Genomic DNA, 17,993 nt, shown 5'->3' on the forward strand with positions numbered 1-17,993 from the left:
CAATCCTGGGGTGTCCTAACAAAGCCCTTTGTCCCTGGTCTCTGAGGGAAAAATGCAAAGGATCAACCCCAGATCTGTGAGCAAGCAGCTCTAAGTGACAGGGTCACCTGGAGAGGTGGGGTCACTGCCAACCCTAAAAAGAGGAAAAAAGAGCTAGGTGCTGTCTGTCCATGTCCCTTGGTCCCTTGGTCCCTTGTAAATCTGCCCTAAAATAAGACATCAGGGCTGTTACTCATGTTATGCTACACAGTTCGGCTCCACCGTTCCTTCCCCAGATCTTGTAAACTCCTTGCTGCTCTTCCTTCTGACAGGAGTTCGAGTCCTCTGCTCCCCTTTCTGGGCCACATGCACTCCCGAGTAGCAGCACTAACAGGAACATGCTCTCCCTCCCTGTGGTTTCTGAAGAGTGAAGCCGGGCTCTGTGCTTTGGTGGGCACCCCTCCCGCACACAGGTAAACGTTGGTGGGGTGTGTTTTGGAAATGACTCCTGTGTAAGGGAGGAAGGAGGGATGTGCAACGATGCCCGTGCAAAGTTGCAGACTGTTCGTGCGGCTGCAGTCCAGAAAATGAAGCCAATTTTTCATTCTGTCATTATAAATATTTCATTGCAAATGGTACTGATTTTCTACAACTGTGGTTAAGCAAAGGGCCTCTGTGTGAATATTTAAGGGGAAAAAAAAAAACCCTAGGAGGAGGAAGACAACGAAGAAGAGGGAAAAGGGGAATGAAAGGTTAGCAACCAATTAATTTCTTACTTTAAATGTAAAAGGATGCTGGGAGAAATTCAACAGTGATGTAGTGTGTGACTCAAAGAAGAAGAAAAAAACATTTACTCTGCTCTTCTTCTGACAGTTTCTCATAAAATATCTGCAGTCCATCTATCTTTTAGTACTCCGGGCTCCTCTGGAGAGCAGAAAATGGTGGTTTAAAGCTCACTTCAGTGCCAGTCTGCGGGAGATTGCTTTCCACAGGACCCCCGCTGATGGAGGCCTAGGGGAAGAGGCCCAGGAGTTATTCAATCAGTCCGAGACTCTGGGGCGGCTGGGGGTCCTTTGAGGGCTGATTATAAAGCTGCCCTCCTGTTGCCTGCCTCGGAACAGAACGAAATGAGCAGCCTCTCGCTGAGAAGATTCTGCAAGAAGGAATTTCACCTGTCATGGAGTTTGTCAGAATTTCAGGATTTATCCTGGTGCAAAATTAATAAAATACCAACCAGGAATTCAGGCTGACTACTCGCCTGTGTCATCTCAAAGTGATCTTTCACCCAAGGAAACCTAGCTGGCGAGCCCAGCCACTCCTGCCCTACTTTTTCCTTGGGAGGGAGAAGGAGGTGATGTGACAGACACCACCCCACAGCAGACAGGGACGGCCAGCCAATTACACGCAAGGTGGCCCCCGGGGCTACTGTCTTCATGGATGACCTCTGACCTTGCCTTGGCCCTTCCAAAGCCTCTGAAATTAACTGGAGTCTGAGCTTCCTAAATCCATTCTGGAGTCTATAACACAGTAGGTCCCCTATGGCATCCTACCTGTTAAATCACAGGCTGGTTTTCCAGACCCTTTAAAGGGGAGTGTAACAGTGGATCATGTTGATGGCACAGGATCAGGAAGACTTACGGATTAATCTGGGATCACCCAGCAACAAGCAGGTCTAGGTTCAGATGCTTGAACACGCACTCCCTCCTCTCCTGTCTCATTACTTCTGGGCTTCCAGGAGAAGCAGGGAGAGCAGGGACATGGGCAAGCATGGCTGCAGGCTCAGGGCCCAGGACTTCTCTGCTCTGACCACTTCAGAACCTAGCTTGCAGCACTCTGTCACCACACCTATTTTCAGTGACATCCTTTGAACTGAGGTCCAGGTAGCCCCAAGGTAATCAGTGTTGGACCTGAAGAAGGGGTGGCGTGTCACCACAGAGACGCTCTGTATGTGGGGCTGGGACGACACTCATGCCACTAGCTGCTCGGTCCACGGAGAGAGCAAGAGGCACTTCTCAGAAGCACTCAGTCACTTCCCACTGCTGATCCTCAAGGCTGCTCGGGGACAGGATGAGCCTGGGTTGCTCTGGCCGCCTGTGCTGTATCTCTGGGCTCCCAGGTTGTTGAGGTCACTCTTACTAGTGGTGATTGACAGTAATTTTGGGCTCCAAGTCAGGCATGGTCTTAAGGCATTACTGCTTCTCTGTTTTGACATCACCAGGTCATCTTGCCCACCTCTGTGTTTAGCCAGGCAAGAGCCCTGTTCTGTTTTGGAGAACTACCTTCACAAATCAGTAACAACTGGACAGTATTAACACCAGGAGATAGTATGGGAGGGAGAAGGAAGAGGCTGGCGCTCTCTCTCTCTCTCTCTCTCTCTCTCTCTCTCTCTCTCTCTCTCCCTCTCTCTCTCTCTCTCTCTCTCTCTCTCTCTCTCTCTCTCTCTCTCGCCTTGCTCGGAAGTGAGTGCACAGATGGTGGTCGGGACATAGGGTGCTCTCAGCAGGCTTCACTGCAGATGCCTTAACTCCACAGAGGAAAAGGGCTCCCACCAGTGGCGTCATGAATTATAACTGAGTCCGGGAGTGAGGTCTGGGTGCCTGTCTCACAGCAAATATACTGTTCCATTTTCCTGCACACTGACCTTTCACCCTTATAAACTCAAAGCATCGCCCAGCACACTGATGATATTTAATGGCAGCGAGTCGCCTTTTATATGTGTAGAAGGCACACAGGCTTAGCAGATGCACCCAGGGTGTGGGTTGGTCAATTATGAAATTAAGCTTTGTTGATATAGAACAGGAAGCCTTTGATGGCGGAGTCAGGTTTCCCGGGAAGGAGGATGGGCTCTGGTGGCCTAGCTGAGGAGTTGCCTCCATGCAGGAGGGGGCTGTGTGAGGAAGAGGATGAGAGCCCCGGCCCCAGCCCCCGGCCAGGAGGCAGAGCAGCAGTCTTCCCTTAGCAGGCTTTCCTCTCCTATGCAGAAGCTCTTCCTGCCTCCTAAGCGCTTCCCCTGCTTATTCAGCGAAGTAATCAATGAAGGAGGCCTGTTATTTTAGGCAGTTTGGAATTTCACTGCTTCAGAAAAAGGACTCCTTTGCCCTGCTTTTCACTCTCCTTTAGAGCTCCAGAGTTGCTGTTCCAAATGACAGCACCGCGAGCAGTGCTTTTAAGCACCATTCATCTCCCCCGCCCCATCTCAGGCTTTCACAGAACACCGATTTCCCTCCAATAAGGGAACTTACTCCTTCATAGCTGCAGGGCACAGCCTGTTACGAGCTGTAGATTCGCTGCAAATATAACAATAAAGGGTACAAATGTGAAGTCCTCTTAAAATACACGCTGGCTCTGAAGCTGCCTTGCCTTAGCAAACCCGATCAAGGGTAGCCTATCAATCTTTCTCCAAATGCTCGGAACAGCTCATTGCTGGGCGGCAGTGCGAGGATCATCACCTCGAGGGATCTAGAAGACGCTGGCCTGAATTCTCTGCTCATTTCAGGGGATTGATGGTTCAAGTCTGTGATTGTCATCTCTCTTTCCCTAATTGTCACAACAGTTGGGTCTAGATGTGGTGTTTTCCAATAGTCAGATGAAAGTTTGTAAACACCAAGGGTTTATTCCTGGCACTTAGTCTCTGCTAATGTGAGGAATCGACCCACGCGTACAGCAAACATCTAAAACAGGAACACATGCAGGAATTCCGTGCCTGTCTGGACTGCAGAATGTTCTAGACATTTGGGTTTCCAGACTGTTCCAGTGGATCTGACTACAAAGGTGCCCAGGCAGAAGCTCCTGTTCTGTAGTCTCTTGTTCCTAATGGAGGCAGATCCTCCTGTGGTGTGGCAGCAGGCTGCCCTGGCGACGTGGAAGACTGCAGGGCCAGAAAGGCCCAGCCAAGGCAGACTGTGGCAGAGGTGACAAACACTTCCAGGGGGTGGGGAGGGAGGGGGCTGCAGAACTGGCCACAGGGCTGTTGGTACGCCCTAGCTGGATGCTCCATAAAGTCGAGCTGATGGCAGTTCAGACATGGCCATCTGTCGTCAACTCCGGGCCAGACAAAAAATAATGTAATGGCAGCTTGCTTACAACAGGGCTGTTGGAGGAGGAAGCCGGTCCGAGAACGAAGAGGTGGTGCTCCCCTTTTTAATAGTGAAGCGCAGCCATCTATATGAACATCAAGAAATTAATGGATGGAGAATTTTTGAAAACTGAGCTGGGGGGGAGTAGCAGAAACTATTCAGATGCAAATAAAGTGTTTTCTACTTACTGCAATTACCCCCGCTGCCCTGATTTCGGTCACATTAACCACTTGGCTCTTGGATGTCTGACTACCAGGACACACGGTGGAGCAGTGAGGGCCAGACTTAGAAATGGGTGAACCCAGGTTGTGCCTCCAAGCATGCACACACAGATTAGACATTTGTCGGGACAAAATGGGTAATTGAAAATGCTTTTAGTCCAAATGAGTTCACTGCGACAACCACACTTATCTTTTTGCATGCTTGCTTAATTTCTAGATGTAGTTTTATTAAAAACAAAATAAAACGACCTCACTTTATGATGCATTGTGAATGTGAGATAACTACAAACTTTTCCCTTTATTCCAGAAAATCCCCAGCACTCATGGCAGGGGTGGATATATAATAATGTAACAGTCACACCAAGGTTAGATTACCTATGCCCCATTTTTGTGTCTGACCTGATTAACTCTCTGCCTTCAATGGTAAGGCCAATCAATCCTGATTGAATTATCCAATATTAACAGCTGAAAGTGATCAAAACTAATGGTGAAAACACAGCACCAATCAATAAATCAATGCAAATGATTCGGTTCCTGGAGATCCGATCAAATAAAAGAGATAGATCAATTTAACCACTGAGCAAATTAAGTGGAAGTTGCCGTAGTACCAATTTGCTTCCAAAGCCCCACAGGCCCACAAAGCAAAGAAATGAAGCGATGTATGTAATGGGCCAGTTCCAGAATCATGCACTCATTTGACACAATTTATACTCTTGCAAATCTTGGCGTCTTCCTGATATGTTTAAGGGCTGACCAGGAGCCATGCCGAGGCTCTGCGGTGCGAAAGGACTGTGGCGCCGAGGGGTGCAGCCCAGAACAGAAGGAAGGGGAGGGGTGACGGTCCTTCCCAGACTATCCTCCTCAGGGACTGATACAGAACCGATGGGCCAGGTCTACACAGAGTGAGGGGCAAACGTTTCCATCTGGGGCCCCAAAGGAAGGCCCTCTGAGAGTAGGCAAGGCAGGTTGGGATTGCGACTTTTATAGTTTGAGTGGGGATAATGACAGAAACTTTAATGTCTATGAGATATAAAAGTTAAGCACTTGAAACACATAGGAAAGCTGTGAGAAGATGGACTTGGGGGCCAAACAGTTTTCCAAGCGTTCAGTTTGGATTTGCTGCAGACAGTTTCGATTCTTCCTCTTTGTGGAGGGATTTCAGGGTCAGGTAGAAGGGAACACGACAACCACACCCACTTTCCACCTCGCTGTCTGTGAAGAGGCAAGGGAAACAACCCTCTGTCTTGGCCTTAACTGGAGGGAGCTGGCACAGTGCTTTGAAATAAGACCCCTGGAAGCCAGCTTGTACAGTCAGATGCTGAAACAGCAAACCAAGACCTAATGCAAGATGTGGGACAACTGTGGATAAAGACGAAATATGCTTATCAATAAGTCAAGGCATGACTGACTGAAAAATCATGCCAGCAGACTAAGAAAATGGAGTGTCTGATCTCTAGGATGGAGATTTTATTTCTAGAAAATGGCCGATCTTGACTTTGCTCTCTTGGGTCAGCGCTAGAAATGTAGATGCCAGGGAAGCACTGGTCAAGGGCTGTCTGTCTGATGTTCGTCTTCCTTACCAACCCAGGGAAGGTCCCTCCAGGACTTCCGGGCTGGAGAGTACAATGCCCTCTGTTGGAGTCGTCCTAACAATGGATTACATACCATCTCATGTAAGAGTAATTTACCTATATCATACCTCTGAAAGTTGAATGGAAATATATTTTGAATTATTTTTGGTATCTCACAGCATGATTGGCATCATGGCGCATGTAAGATATGAATTATATTTTTATGAATATTTTTAACTCCCCCCAACCTAATAACATCACTGGGACAGTGTACTTGTGATTCTGACTATTGACAAAGGACCTCTAAATGCCTCAATACACATACTTTGATGATCTGAAGCTCATAATTGCAGCACCTATACTGAAAGGCCAGCTGAGAGCCAGTTAGCAAGGGACCCAGTGAGCCACATTTCAGTACTGTCGTTGCCTTGTTCGTCCCTGCTCATACACAGCAATTCATTTTTCTCTCAGAAATGTGACTATAAACCTCAAGCACTAGTAAAACTGTGGCATGAAAAATATGCATCAAAATCAGGTGACATGCTGGAAAAGTGATTTGAGGGGGAAATCAAACAGCTGCAGAGGGGTTGACAAATTTAAACTGCAGTGATGTCTGGAATAACACCCCATCCCCCCCCCCCCCCACACACACACACACACCAGATGACTACCGTATTCTCAGTGTGGAGTCACTGCCTTTGCTACGATGTAATGAGGAGAGAGGTGAAGTAACAAAACAGTCTGGATGCGAAAGGAGCCGAAACGCCAGCTTCTCAGAGTCTAAGCTCAGGTAGGCCAATCTGTTCTACCTCACTGCAAGAATTTCCCGTCTCCATTAAATCACTCCGTGATGGCCGACTTCCTCAGAAGCCAGGAGGGAGAGGATGGCTAACACGGCCACTCAGTCACAGGTGTTCCAGAGCTGTCAACTGAAGAATGACTGCTGTGCTGTAAGAAAGTGGACCCATTTGACAGATCTTTAAGATGCTCACCACCGCATAAACCACTTTGGATACAAAGTGCATCGAAGGGTACTATTCTTGACCACGTCATGCTCTCTTAAAGCGGCAGCCCTATGTTCTGCCTTGAACATTTATTTTACTATTTTAATTGTTTGCATGTGTGCAGTGTGTATGTGTGTGTATTGTGTGTGTGTGTGTGTGCGCGCGTGCGTGTGCACGCGCGCATGCATGCATGCATGCATGCAGGCACTCACATGTGCACACATTTATATGGAGGCTTGTGAAGGCCAGAGAGGACATCAAATCTCCTGAAGCGGGAGTTATATACAGGGAGTTGTGAGCTGCCTGACATGGGTGCTGAGAACCAAACTCAAGTCCTCTTGCAGGAGTAGCAACTGCTCTTAATAGCTGAACCATCTCTCTAGCCCCATAAATTCTGCTTAAAAAAACCCTCTGTGGTTTATTAGGGAAACACGTGAAACCCTGAACACATTCATTTATTTTCCAAATAATATAAAGTTCTATTTGTTGAAGTAATGGGCTTTTATTCCCAAATACCTTTCCCTTCTTGCCACATGCCTTGGCTAATACATCAGGTTTTCTCACAAGAGTCTGCATGTGTGGGTGGATGGGAGCGCTCCAGGAAAACACAAAGATAATATCCCAGTAAGAATGAAACACTATACACCTATATCTCCGGACTTTGTGTCAGCAAGATTACAGGGTTGACTGGAGATGAGGGCTGGACACTAACAAATAGTGTATATCCCTGTCCTACATGGGGTATTCCATAGAAAGAGGGTTCAGACTGCCTGACTAAACATAATGACAACCAAAGATGTTCAAAGAATAAGACAGAGTGCTCAGTCTCCTGAAGAGGGACTGCACAGGAGGAATTACTTAAATTTGGATTGGTTTTGTGTGTAATGCAAGTGAAAGAACATCCCTTGTATATATTTGTATTTATATACATACATGTCTATGTAATTGCATTCTCACACAAAAATGTGGTAACACTCCTTAACATCACTTCCTCTATCGGCTATCTACCCATCTATTCACACATATAGGAAACACACATATATACATCTATAAACACATACATAGAGGTAGATTTTATATCCAAAAAGCAAATGACTGTCTACAAAAACTGTTTTCATATTTTAACTGTGAACTAGTGAAGAAAATGTCATAAGATCAAGTCTGCATCATTGAAGGATATGCCATAGTGGTGCTGCTGAGCAGTTTAGAATGTTTATTCTATGCTTACCCCATTATTGTTACCCCAAAGTAAGAGGAACATAATTTGAATGCTTTCAGATCTCTTGTATATTTTCAGTTCTTAGAGATTTAATTTCATGCACTCCTGTGCAATGTCCCTTCTGAACTTTAATGGTGTAAAAAAGTAGGTGAGTTCCAGTGCCTTGAAATTTAAATTTTTTTCTTTACATAACAAGGTACAAAGGACAGCGGCTGATAAATTAGCTGCATCTTTCCATTCTGTTATTTTTGTGATAGTATTTTCTACTGTAACCTTAATTTCAGTTCAATTTTCCTGCATCCTAGCAATGAAAAGAACTCTGTTTTCTATTTATTTTCTCTACAGGATATTAATCAGTATTTTAAAACCACATGAATTTCACTTTCTAAGGTAATACAGGTACTGAAAGAATAGGTACATGAACTTCTAGGGTCAAAATGTAAGAGTAAAGAAACTGTCAAAACTAGAGAAAGTCAACTTGATCTGTTTTCTCTCAGTGTTGCCGAAAGTAGAGCCAGTGCTTTTTAGAAAACAGACCTTTAGATATTCCCATGGCTGGATTACAGCTTTCCAAAAGACTGAATATAAAGTCAATATTTCATTTCAGATTTGCAACAATTATCCTTAGTAGCCATCAGTGCTGTTCTCATTTAAGGAATGGTGCACACAGAGGCAGAGTATTGGTGTTGACGTCAAGACAAACACGCATGTCCCACAGCTCTGGACCACACAGCAAACCTCCTCTGGCTCAATTCGAGTGAATGAGTCAGAAGTGTCTTAAGAGCCTTCGTGAGGCCACAGAGATCCAGAGTAGAGGAGAGAGCAGTGTGTTCTAGAATGTCTACCATGATGCTTCCTGGAGACCTCTGTGTCCAGGGGGACAGACAGAGCAGTGTGGTTTAGAATGTCTACCATGATGCTTCCTGGGGACCTCTGTGTCCAGGGGGACAGAGAGAGCAGTGCGTTCTAGAATGTCTACCATGATGTTTCCTGGGGACCTCTGTGGTTGCCTAGATCCTTGTAGGGTGTCTGAAAGATCAACACTACTTCATCATACCATTTGACATTGTGTGTGTAAACACTCTCCTCCTCACCTCAAGAGGTTACAAGGAGGTGTGCTGACATCACCCTGTGGACAGCCCATTCTCCCTATGTTTAACACACTTCTCAATCTGGAAGTTAGGGGAAAGTAATGGATTACTATAAAATATCAATAGATGGAAACCCACATAAGCCAAAGCTCTTTAAGGTCCTTCAAGAAATTTCTGAGGTGGTTAAGGCTTCCCAGGATCAAAGAGCTGGAGAAATACACTTCAAGAGAGTGAAGATTGTATGTTCCAGGAAACCTCTCTTTTGGAAAGATGTGTCTAATTGTGTCTGATCTAGTGTGGGTCACAGGTCACTACCACCATAGTGCTGAGCTCTCTCTGTGAAAGACACTGAAGATATTCCAGGTTGGAATCTGCCCTTACAGTACCAAAGTAGAAGTCTAGTGAAGCACTGAGATGTGGGACAGGCTTCAGTCCCTACACAATGTCTACAACTTTCATCCAAAACTGTTACTTCACTCTGTTTCAAATTTTACATACTAACGAACAGAACAACTGAGTGTTTTGATCTTTTACAGAGGCATAAAGACCAAGCCCCATATGGTTTACTCCTTAACACATGTTGCAATAAAACCAGTATTTTTTTCAAGAAGGAATGTAATGTTGTTTTAGTATGATAAAAGCACAACTTGGACTATTTTCTATACTTGTACTTGGCAGACACATGTGATGGGATCCAGTGCTTAGAAGTAATAAAATGTTAAATAGTGACTTTAGTTTTCTTTCACTGCCTATGGTGTAATTCAGTGGGTTCATTTAGCTCCAAAATGTCACTGAACTTAGTTGTTTAGAATAATAACCGAGTAGACAAACTGTGGATTCTCCATTCTGATATACAGCTCCTCTAAATCTTGTACCACCAAAATCACCCCTGTAGCCGGGTCATAAAGATGGCCTACAGGTGGCAGGAGGAGTTGTAGGCAAGAACAGGGTACGTCTGTGTTGCTTGGTCTTAGCTCTGGGCATAGAAATCAAACCCACACCCATTTCAAGCCAAAGAGTACTGTCAGTAATGTTCATAATCAAAGATACCAGTGCAGCTCCGCTTTCCCCACAGGAACCAGCAAGGTTTAAGAAATTTACTCATGAGGCTATTCCAGATCTTACTCTTTTTTCTCCTTTTAAGACGCAAAAGGCAAGGAAAGGGCCATGTTTCTCTTTTACTAACAATTCCAGAATAGAATCCAGGTTTCTCTGTCTTTGTTTCTCCTCTTTTTTTTTTTTTTTGGTTTTCTTGAGACAGAATGTCTTTGTGACTTCATAGTTTCTGTTTGTGGGGCTGGCCTTGAACGTATGATCCTGGGATTGCTGGCATGTGTCACCATGCTCTTTGAATCTCATTTTCCTTCCCCTACTTTTCCATGATGCCTGGGTTAACCCAATGCCTTGTGTATGACAGCAAGTACTCTACTCCTGAGCTGCATCCTCAGCCTCTTGACTTGACTCCTATTTTTTAGCTTCTATTCCTGAGAGTCACCCAAGCAACCAAACATGCATGTTTTATGTCTTATACCTTATATTTATATCTATAATTTCATTTTCGCCTTATAACAACCTGTGAGGGTGAAGTTTGTTTCTTTTTCATTGCATCTGAGGTTCAGAGAAATCATGGACCAAGACCAGTCACACATCTAGTAAAGGGTACACTCAAGGCCCAAGCCAACACCTTGGGTTGCTCAGATTTCAACCTAAAAGCTGCAGTTTCCATAGTAATTACTCAGTTGCCTGATGTGGAACAAATACATCCTGGAAAAGTAAGAGTATAGTTTCTTTCATTCCTCCTCCTGCCATCCCTCACTCTCCAGTGTTCAACCTTCTGGACAACAATGACTGGATATCCATCCAGCATGGCTCCCAGTGGGAAAACAGTATGAATAAAACAAGACTTGGGAGAATGAGCTATGACAAGTGAGGTGAATGATCCTGCAGTCCAATAAACCTGACCCCTACATCTTTCATGCTGGGTCAGAAGGTCCAATTATAGGTCTCTTCTAGTTCTTTTTATGATTGACAGCAGCCAGAGGCAAAATTATTTTGGTGTCTATTAATCTGGTCTCTAATTTTCTTTTTTTACCCCCAAACATACAAGAGCATCAGAGTAGCCCAGGGTAAGAGAGATTCTGAATCCATAGTTAAAATGCTCTATGAGAGTACCAAGCGGGCTCAGTCCCAGCCTTCCTCAGGAGGCATTACCTGCAGCTCTGTTTGGAAGAAAAACTTCTGTGGACATTGTGTGCAGTCGTAGATCTTGTCTTCTTGTCCATGGGCAGAGAATATGTGCTGCTGCAGCTTGTTAGCTTGGACAAACACTGAAATGACAAAGAGATGGGAACGCGGTTACTGCGCTTTCACTGTGCGCTGAGCCCACGAGTCGCCATCAACAGGCAGCAGGGGGGAACCAATGGCGCACCTCCTGGGCATGGCCGGCTCCTGACGTCTGGGGAGAGCAGGATCACAGTTGCTCATGGCTGGGCCCTGGCCTTTGTTAGCATGCCCTCTACCCAGCACCCAGTGCAACCCAAAGATCTCCAAAGCAATGGTTTATGGAGGCCCTGCTCCCCTATAAATCTTTGAAAATAAAAGCTGAGAATTTTCAATATACAGCTCTGTCTCATAAGAAATGACTCCTACTTTGCAGCAACCTACAGTTTAAGAAATCATGGCTGCCCAAACCCTGTTTATTGAATTTGCCTAAAGTTATAGCTAGCAAACAGTTCTCCATTTAAATGTGTTAATGCTAAAAATTATATCCCCCAGCTACTCTGGGGCACTGTCTATAAATGTGCAGCAGAACGGCAGGTAAATTCTCTTTGGATACTTTAAGATCAACTCGGTCTACACACAGAATGCAAGGGTTTCAATAATATAAACATGTTCAATTTTAATGACTACAAAACAAGGCCCTAAGACTGTGTAACAGTTTACCTAGGAGACATACTATTAATAATTAAATTGTATATGCCAGAGGCGCTGTTTGGGTTGGCAGAGCTGACTTCTGATGGATGCCTGGTGCACTGTGACCTAAAAAAGTTTGCATCTACAATATTAATCTGTATAGGCAGGGAAAGGACTTATTAGAGATGCTGCCGTTTGACTTCGGCTCCACTCTGATCATTAAAATTATTCTAATTGCCAGACAACCTATAATATTACAGTATTGTTCTTGAGAGTCATACATTTTAATCACATTTCTCATTACCTTAAAAAAACCTCTCAGCTCTCCTTTCGCACCCAACATGCTTCATATTGGAAGGAAGGTTTGATTTTTCTTAATTGTTATTTCCAAATGACTTCAAGATACACTAACACAATCACATCAATCTGTACAGAGACCCATACTGTTCTTGATGCGGCTTTGCTTCCTTACACAGCTAAACAGCAACAACAAAAGTGGGATCTCTATTCAGGTTTGCACACACAGCTTCATATGCTTTATGTGGCTCTGGCTGCAACACGAAAGAATTATTTTATTATTAATTGTGCAGACTTGATCCAGTCTTCCTGTATAAAGACTTACTAGGTACCTGGACATAGGACCTGGGTTCTTGACTCTTTGCATCTTTAAACTCATATTCAGAGTGACAGTGTAACAGTAGCTTTAATAAAATAAAAAATTGGAAGAGTAGACAAAAGAAACAGGATAAGTAGATGAAATGGGTGTGTGAAGGCCCGTGTTAAAGGCACAGTAATCAACATACTTAGGGTGTGACTAGCATGAGGTGTGAATGGGTGTGGCCCTGTGTTTCTATTTTATTATAGAACATAAACCTATGTTATGAGGGTAAATAATCAATGCCTGTGATTTTGCCCTGCAAACAAAGAAGTTACTTTTGAGGGCAAGATACCCGTAGCTCTGCTTCTACACAGACGTTCTTTCTCTTGATGGACTTGGACACCAAGTCCAGACACATGCAAAATAAACACTGAGGACTTTTTAAGCAGCTTTGACCTTCTTGGGGCAGCAGTAGAAACATGTATGATCAACTTCAGCTTTCATGGGCTTCCAATAATAAATTCTGATTCTCTCTGTGTGTGTAGTTATCTCTGACAACTGTACCACTGTAACATCTAAGAAAGATTTCCTAAACTTGTATAGTTCTATGAACTTTTAAAATTCAATCTGACAAGAAATAAACATCTTTTTTAATCTGTTTACTAGTTCAGAGAAGTCTGGGAATATTTCAATTACACAGACACACACACACACACACACACACACACACACACACACACTTTTTATGGAGATGTTATAAAAGTCTTCAGGTTGATGTTACATATATGTGGAGCACCAGGATCACAATTTCATTTGAACATCAAGATGCTGAAAGGCAGTGTGGCCTTGGTAACCTTTTAACATCGAGAGGAAGCAGAGTGAACCCAACGTGGACGTCATTTTCCAAGTGGAGAAGTGTAAACTTGGATGAGAACTTGAAATGCCATTTGTTCATCCTGACAGTTAACCTTCCCGCCCGGCTCAGCCTCTAAAGCAGACTGCAATCAATAATGCTAATCAGCAGAAATCAAACATCTTCCCCCAAATTGAACAGGAGTCATTGCTGTAAAAGGCCAAGCAGTGGGAAGCCCGGTTGGGAGGAAGGACGTGGCGGGCCGGAGCACGCACACAGGCTCTGATGTTGCTCTGAAAAGTTCCTCACCTGTGAAACAGACAGGGCACTTGAAGGTGCCTCCCATCCCTTCAAAGCTGTGCTCGATCAGGTGGCACTGAAGTTTGGCGGGGGAGTCGAAGGTCTGGCTGCAGAGCTTGCACTCGTGGTTCAGTCCTTCATCTGTGGAGGAAGACACACGACAGACAAGGTGAAACCCACCACCTCTGTGACGGACCAAGGGTACCCTCATGGCAAGCACTTGCCACCACCAAATATAAACATGGAGTTGTGCATAACTACACCACCTAGAACACACCTGATCCCTAAACACGTAGTAGCAGGGACAGCTTCTGGCCATCTTACAGTATTATTGAGTTTATAGCAATTTAAAACATTTAAAATTTAAAAGCCGATAATCAGAAATCATATTTTACTTTGAGGCTTTTAGTGTATCGATAGCAAGGTCTCCACTTTAATGATCATGATTTTATGGGCTCTATATTTCCAAAGGCCTGAGAAAGACCAGAGAGAAAAGTGGAATGGCTTCTGGCCCCTCTGCTTTGCCCAGAAACTGTAAAGCTTCTTCTATCCCTGTCCCTAGGTTTTCTCGGTGTTCCTCTAGTACGGACTCCTACTGCCGCAAGACGCTCTGTGATTCTGAAGCATCAGTTCATACGGCACTCTATGAGGGTTCGCTTCTCGGCTTTGCATTCCTAGCCCATCACATTCAACCCCAGGTCACTGATCTCCTAACTTTGCTTGACAGTTGTGATTTTGCCCCTGGCTTCTACCTGTCTCGTCTCTACTTTTCTGAGATCCAGGCTCACTTTTGACAAGTTCTAGATCATAGCTATCATAAGATGGTAGAAGAAAGGTTTTGATTGGCTGACAATTGCCAAATTAACAGTTCCTAGTCTGGCTAGACAGCATCGCCCTCACTAAAGCTAACAACTTGGTGTATGACACAGCTTACTGTGTTTCCCGAGCTGCAAACATGTCTGCAAACACAGATCCATTCAACCTCACAACAAGTCATGAGGAATGCCGTACAATACCCACTGAACAGATGAGAAGCCGTGACCCAGAGAACTTAGAATTTTTTTCTGAGTCAGAGGGGCTAATAATTAAAGGACCCAGAACTGAGACCAGCAGTTTGGCCTCGGGGTTCGTGAACTTATAGACAGGCTATGACATAACATACACCTGCTATCCCCAAGATGACTTGTTAGGAAGAGCAAAAGTCAGAGGCTACACTCTAGCCTACGCCCTTACTAGGCTATATGCCTGCCTTCTATTTGCAAAAGTTAGAGGTATTCCTAAGAGGCATCTCTGTCAGACACACTAAGACCAGGAGTGTAAGATATCTTTACACCCTGGGAACAGCAAATGTAAAGTCCAAAGGCACTTCCCCAATTCAAAGGCAACTTCCTGCATAGGTGCTTCCCTGGTTGGGATCTGGCAATACGAAGGTCCAATTACAAAGCGAATTATTATTAGCTAACTAGGAGCGAAATCACTCTATTTGTATTCCTAATCTTTCTTCTCACTTAAGTGTGAGCCTTCCAAAGCAGAGGACAGGAATTTGTACAAGGAGAGAGCAAAGCACTAATTAAGCCCCAGTACAGCCTCCATTTCACAGGAGATGGAAACCCACTCTGTATTTGGGTGGCGCAGCAAGAGCCTTGATTATAATTATGTAAGGAGAAGTTTAATTGTGCCTACTGACACGGCGCGGGGTTATAAAAAAAGCTTTAGGGATTAGATAAGATCAATTGTTCTTTCTTTTCTTTTTTTAAAAAATCTGTTCCTTTCTTTTAAATCCTAAAGTCCCCCCAAATTTCCCAGATTGTAGTCATTAAGAGATATAAGAAACACTGAATCATCAAATATAACCAGAAATATTTGCCAAGTTTTAAAATTTCCTAAATATTGTATAACTTCATTTTGAATAGTAAGAAGATACTAAATAGTTTTAATTTCAAAACACCATTTAAAAATTATGTCTGCTTTTCTACATTGTGCTCAATAAGTGCATACAAGAAAATAGCAATTAATACAGTTTTCCTCCTCTTTCCCTACTTTTGCTGATGAGAACCAAGGTGCAACCAGGTGTAGCCATGGGGATGAGCCAGGACACAGCTTTTCTGAGTTCTTGGGTAATCAGACTGTTACATCACATGACCAGTCTTGCTGAAGTCTTTCCTTTGGGACAGTGGCTGACTGTTATATGTACATAAAGGGAATTATGCAAGTTAAGATGCTTTTTAATGTGACACTCTCCTTTTTGACTACACACACTTTGTATACAAAATAATAAGAAAAGTGAATAAGATATGTTTGTATGAGTGCAAGGAAAATGTCCTCACCCATTTTCTCTTTTTCCAGCCCAGAGTAAAGCAGCACCCCAAAAGTTAAAATATTTCAGTTTAGTCAAATGAATCAAGAAGAGCGACAGTCGGTCATGGAATTATTTGTGTGTTATTGGCACCAACTTGTTTTTCCAAGGTTCTACCCTTTGTGGAGTGACGAAGGGGCACTTTTCAGGCATTTTTCAGAGCTATTATTACAGTTTTAAAGCACATTATAATATTGAAAAAATATTACAAGTCCAGTTTCCCTCTATTTGTAGGTTAAACAGTGAGGTTTTTTCCCCAATAAACGGATCTCCAAGTTATCTGAGTAGAAGAGAAATACATTTCGATTGCTTTCAGCTAATAGTACGCCCAGAGGGATGCTCTTGCAGATGGACAGAACGCTCACCACCCTCTCGTCTGTTCCTTCTCCCATGCTCTTCCCACCCTCACTCCGGATCATTACTGTAGGACCGAGGGCACGACAAGAGGGTGGGGGGCTGAATCAGACACTTTCTCAGTTGTCACTGTGACAGAAGCCTGCAGGAACAGCTTCCAGGAGGACCATGGTTTTAGGGGAGCACAGCTGATCACGGAGAAGACAGCTGGAGCTCCAGCTGTGTCTGTGGAGCTAGTGATATGTGCTTGTTCCATTTGGGAGCATCAAGAAGTAGAGGCCCTGGATAGAGGCGGAGCAGGTGGTAACCCCCCAAGGCTAACTCCTCAGTGACACATTTCTCATAGCTAGCTCTTGCCTCCTGAAGTCGCCGCAATCTTCCCAAATAGGAGACAAGCAGCTGAGAAGCGAAATTCAGACACGGGAGCCCAGGGGCTACAACAGGGGCCAGAGCAGCTATGTCCACTGCTGGCTAAACCCTTTATTTCTCTTCTGAGGAGGGACAGCGATAAGTGAACACCAATACAACTTCTTGACAAGGAGACTCTCAAAAGTAACGTCATCCAGAGGCCCTGCTGAATCTACCCTCAGGAGTTCTGTGTTCATCTGTGTGGTCAACAGCAGCACTCACTGTTAAAGAACTGAAAACCCACAAAGTGGAGGGCCACATCTGCATTAAAGGCCGTTTCCTTGAAAGAGTTGTTTCTGCAGTTGATGCTCACGGTACCAATACCTCTGATTTCAATTTCAAGTGGGATGTGCCCCGAAGCCAGAATTTGCACCTTGCTTTCGCTTTTTTAAAGGTGCCAAAGAGCTTAAAAATTCAATCAAAATCACCGTTTCTCCTCTCTGGAAAGGTAGCAGCTGACAGTAATTGGATAATACAGTCTGACTCATTTATTAAAAAGAGATTCAGAGTCAATTGACTTAATAACCATTACAATATTTCATTAAGGCTATAACAGGCTAGCACAGCCCTGTTTTTTTTTTTTTTATGACGAGTTGTAGGTGGGATTTTTGGATGAAACTTCTAGATGCTTCTATCCCATGTTTTCTGCTTATCTGTAGTCTCCAGACTTTCTACAATAAGTGTCATTTATCTCTGCATGTTACTCTGAAGGAGGGAAGAACAGGAGAGAAGGGAGGGAAGGTGAGAAAAAGGGAGAGTGAGAGGGGAGGGAGGGAGAGAGAGATCTTTCTGTGCCCTACTAATAAAGACTGATTACAACACTGGAATCTTTGTAGCTAAAATGTTGATAGGAAATGAGCAATAGGATGGAGTACAGAAAAACACAAGTGCTGCGCATTCAGGTGGGACATATTCCAGTCTGAATATGAACATGGAAACAGAAGTCAGTGCTGGGAAAGGGAGAATAAAAGCAGAGTACGAATTTCCCAGCCAAAGAAGAGTGTTCATTCCAAGCCTGGCTCACTTCAGAATGCACAAATCTTGCATTCT

The 17,993-nt window shown here is 44.2% G+C and overlaps 1 protein-coding gene across 1 annotated transcript in view; it reads right to left on the reverse strand.

Annotated features, from left to right (window-relative positions):
* The window catches only part of Znf521 (zinc finger protein 521), a 286,221-nt gene that overhangs the window by 16,143 nt on the left and 252,085 nt on the right, over positions 1 to 17,993 (reverse strand). Inside the window, exons 6-7 of the mRNA XM_059246530.1 lie at positions 13,835 to 13,966; positions 11,373 to 11,488 (exon numbers count right to left, since the gene is read on the reverse strand). Coding sequence (XP_059102513.1) covers positions 11,373 to 11,488; positions 13,835 to 13,966 — 248 coding nt within the window. The remainder of the gene's footprint in view (positions 1 to 11,372; positions 11,489 to 13,834; positions 13,967 to 17,993) is intronic.

The sequence above is a fragment of the Peromyscus eremicus genome, chromosome 19 (assembly GCF_949786415.1).
Source record: "Peromyscus eremicus chromosome 19, PerEre_H2_v1, whole genome shotgun sequence".
In the NCBI taxonomy this organism is placed as follows: domain Eukaryota; kingdom Metazoa; phylum Chordata; class Mammalia; order Rodentia; family Cricetidae; genus Peromyscus; species Peromyscus eremicus.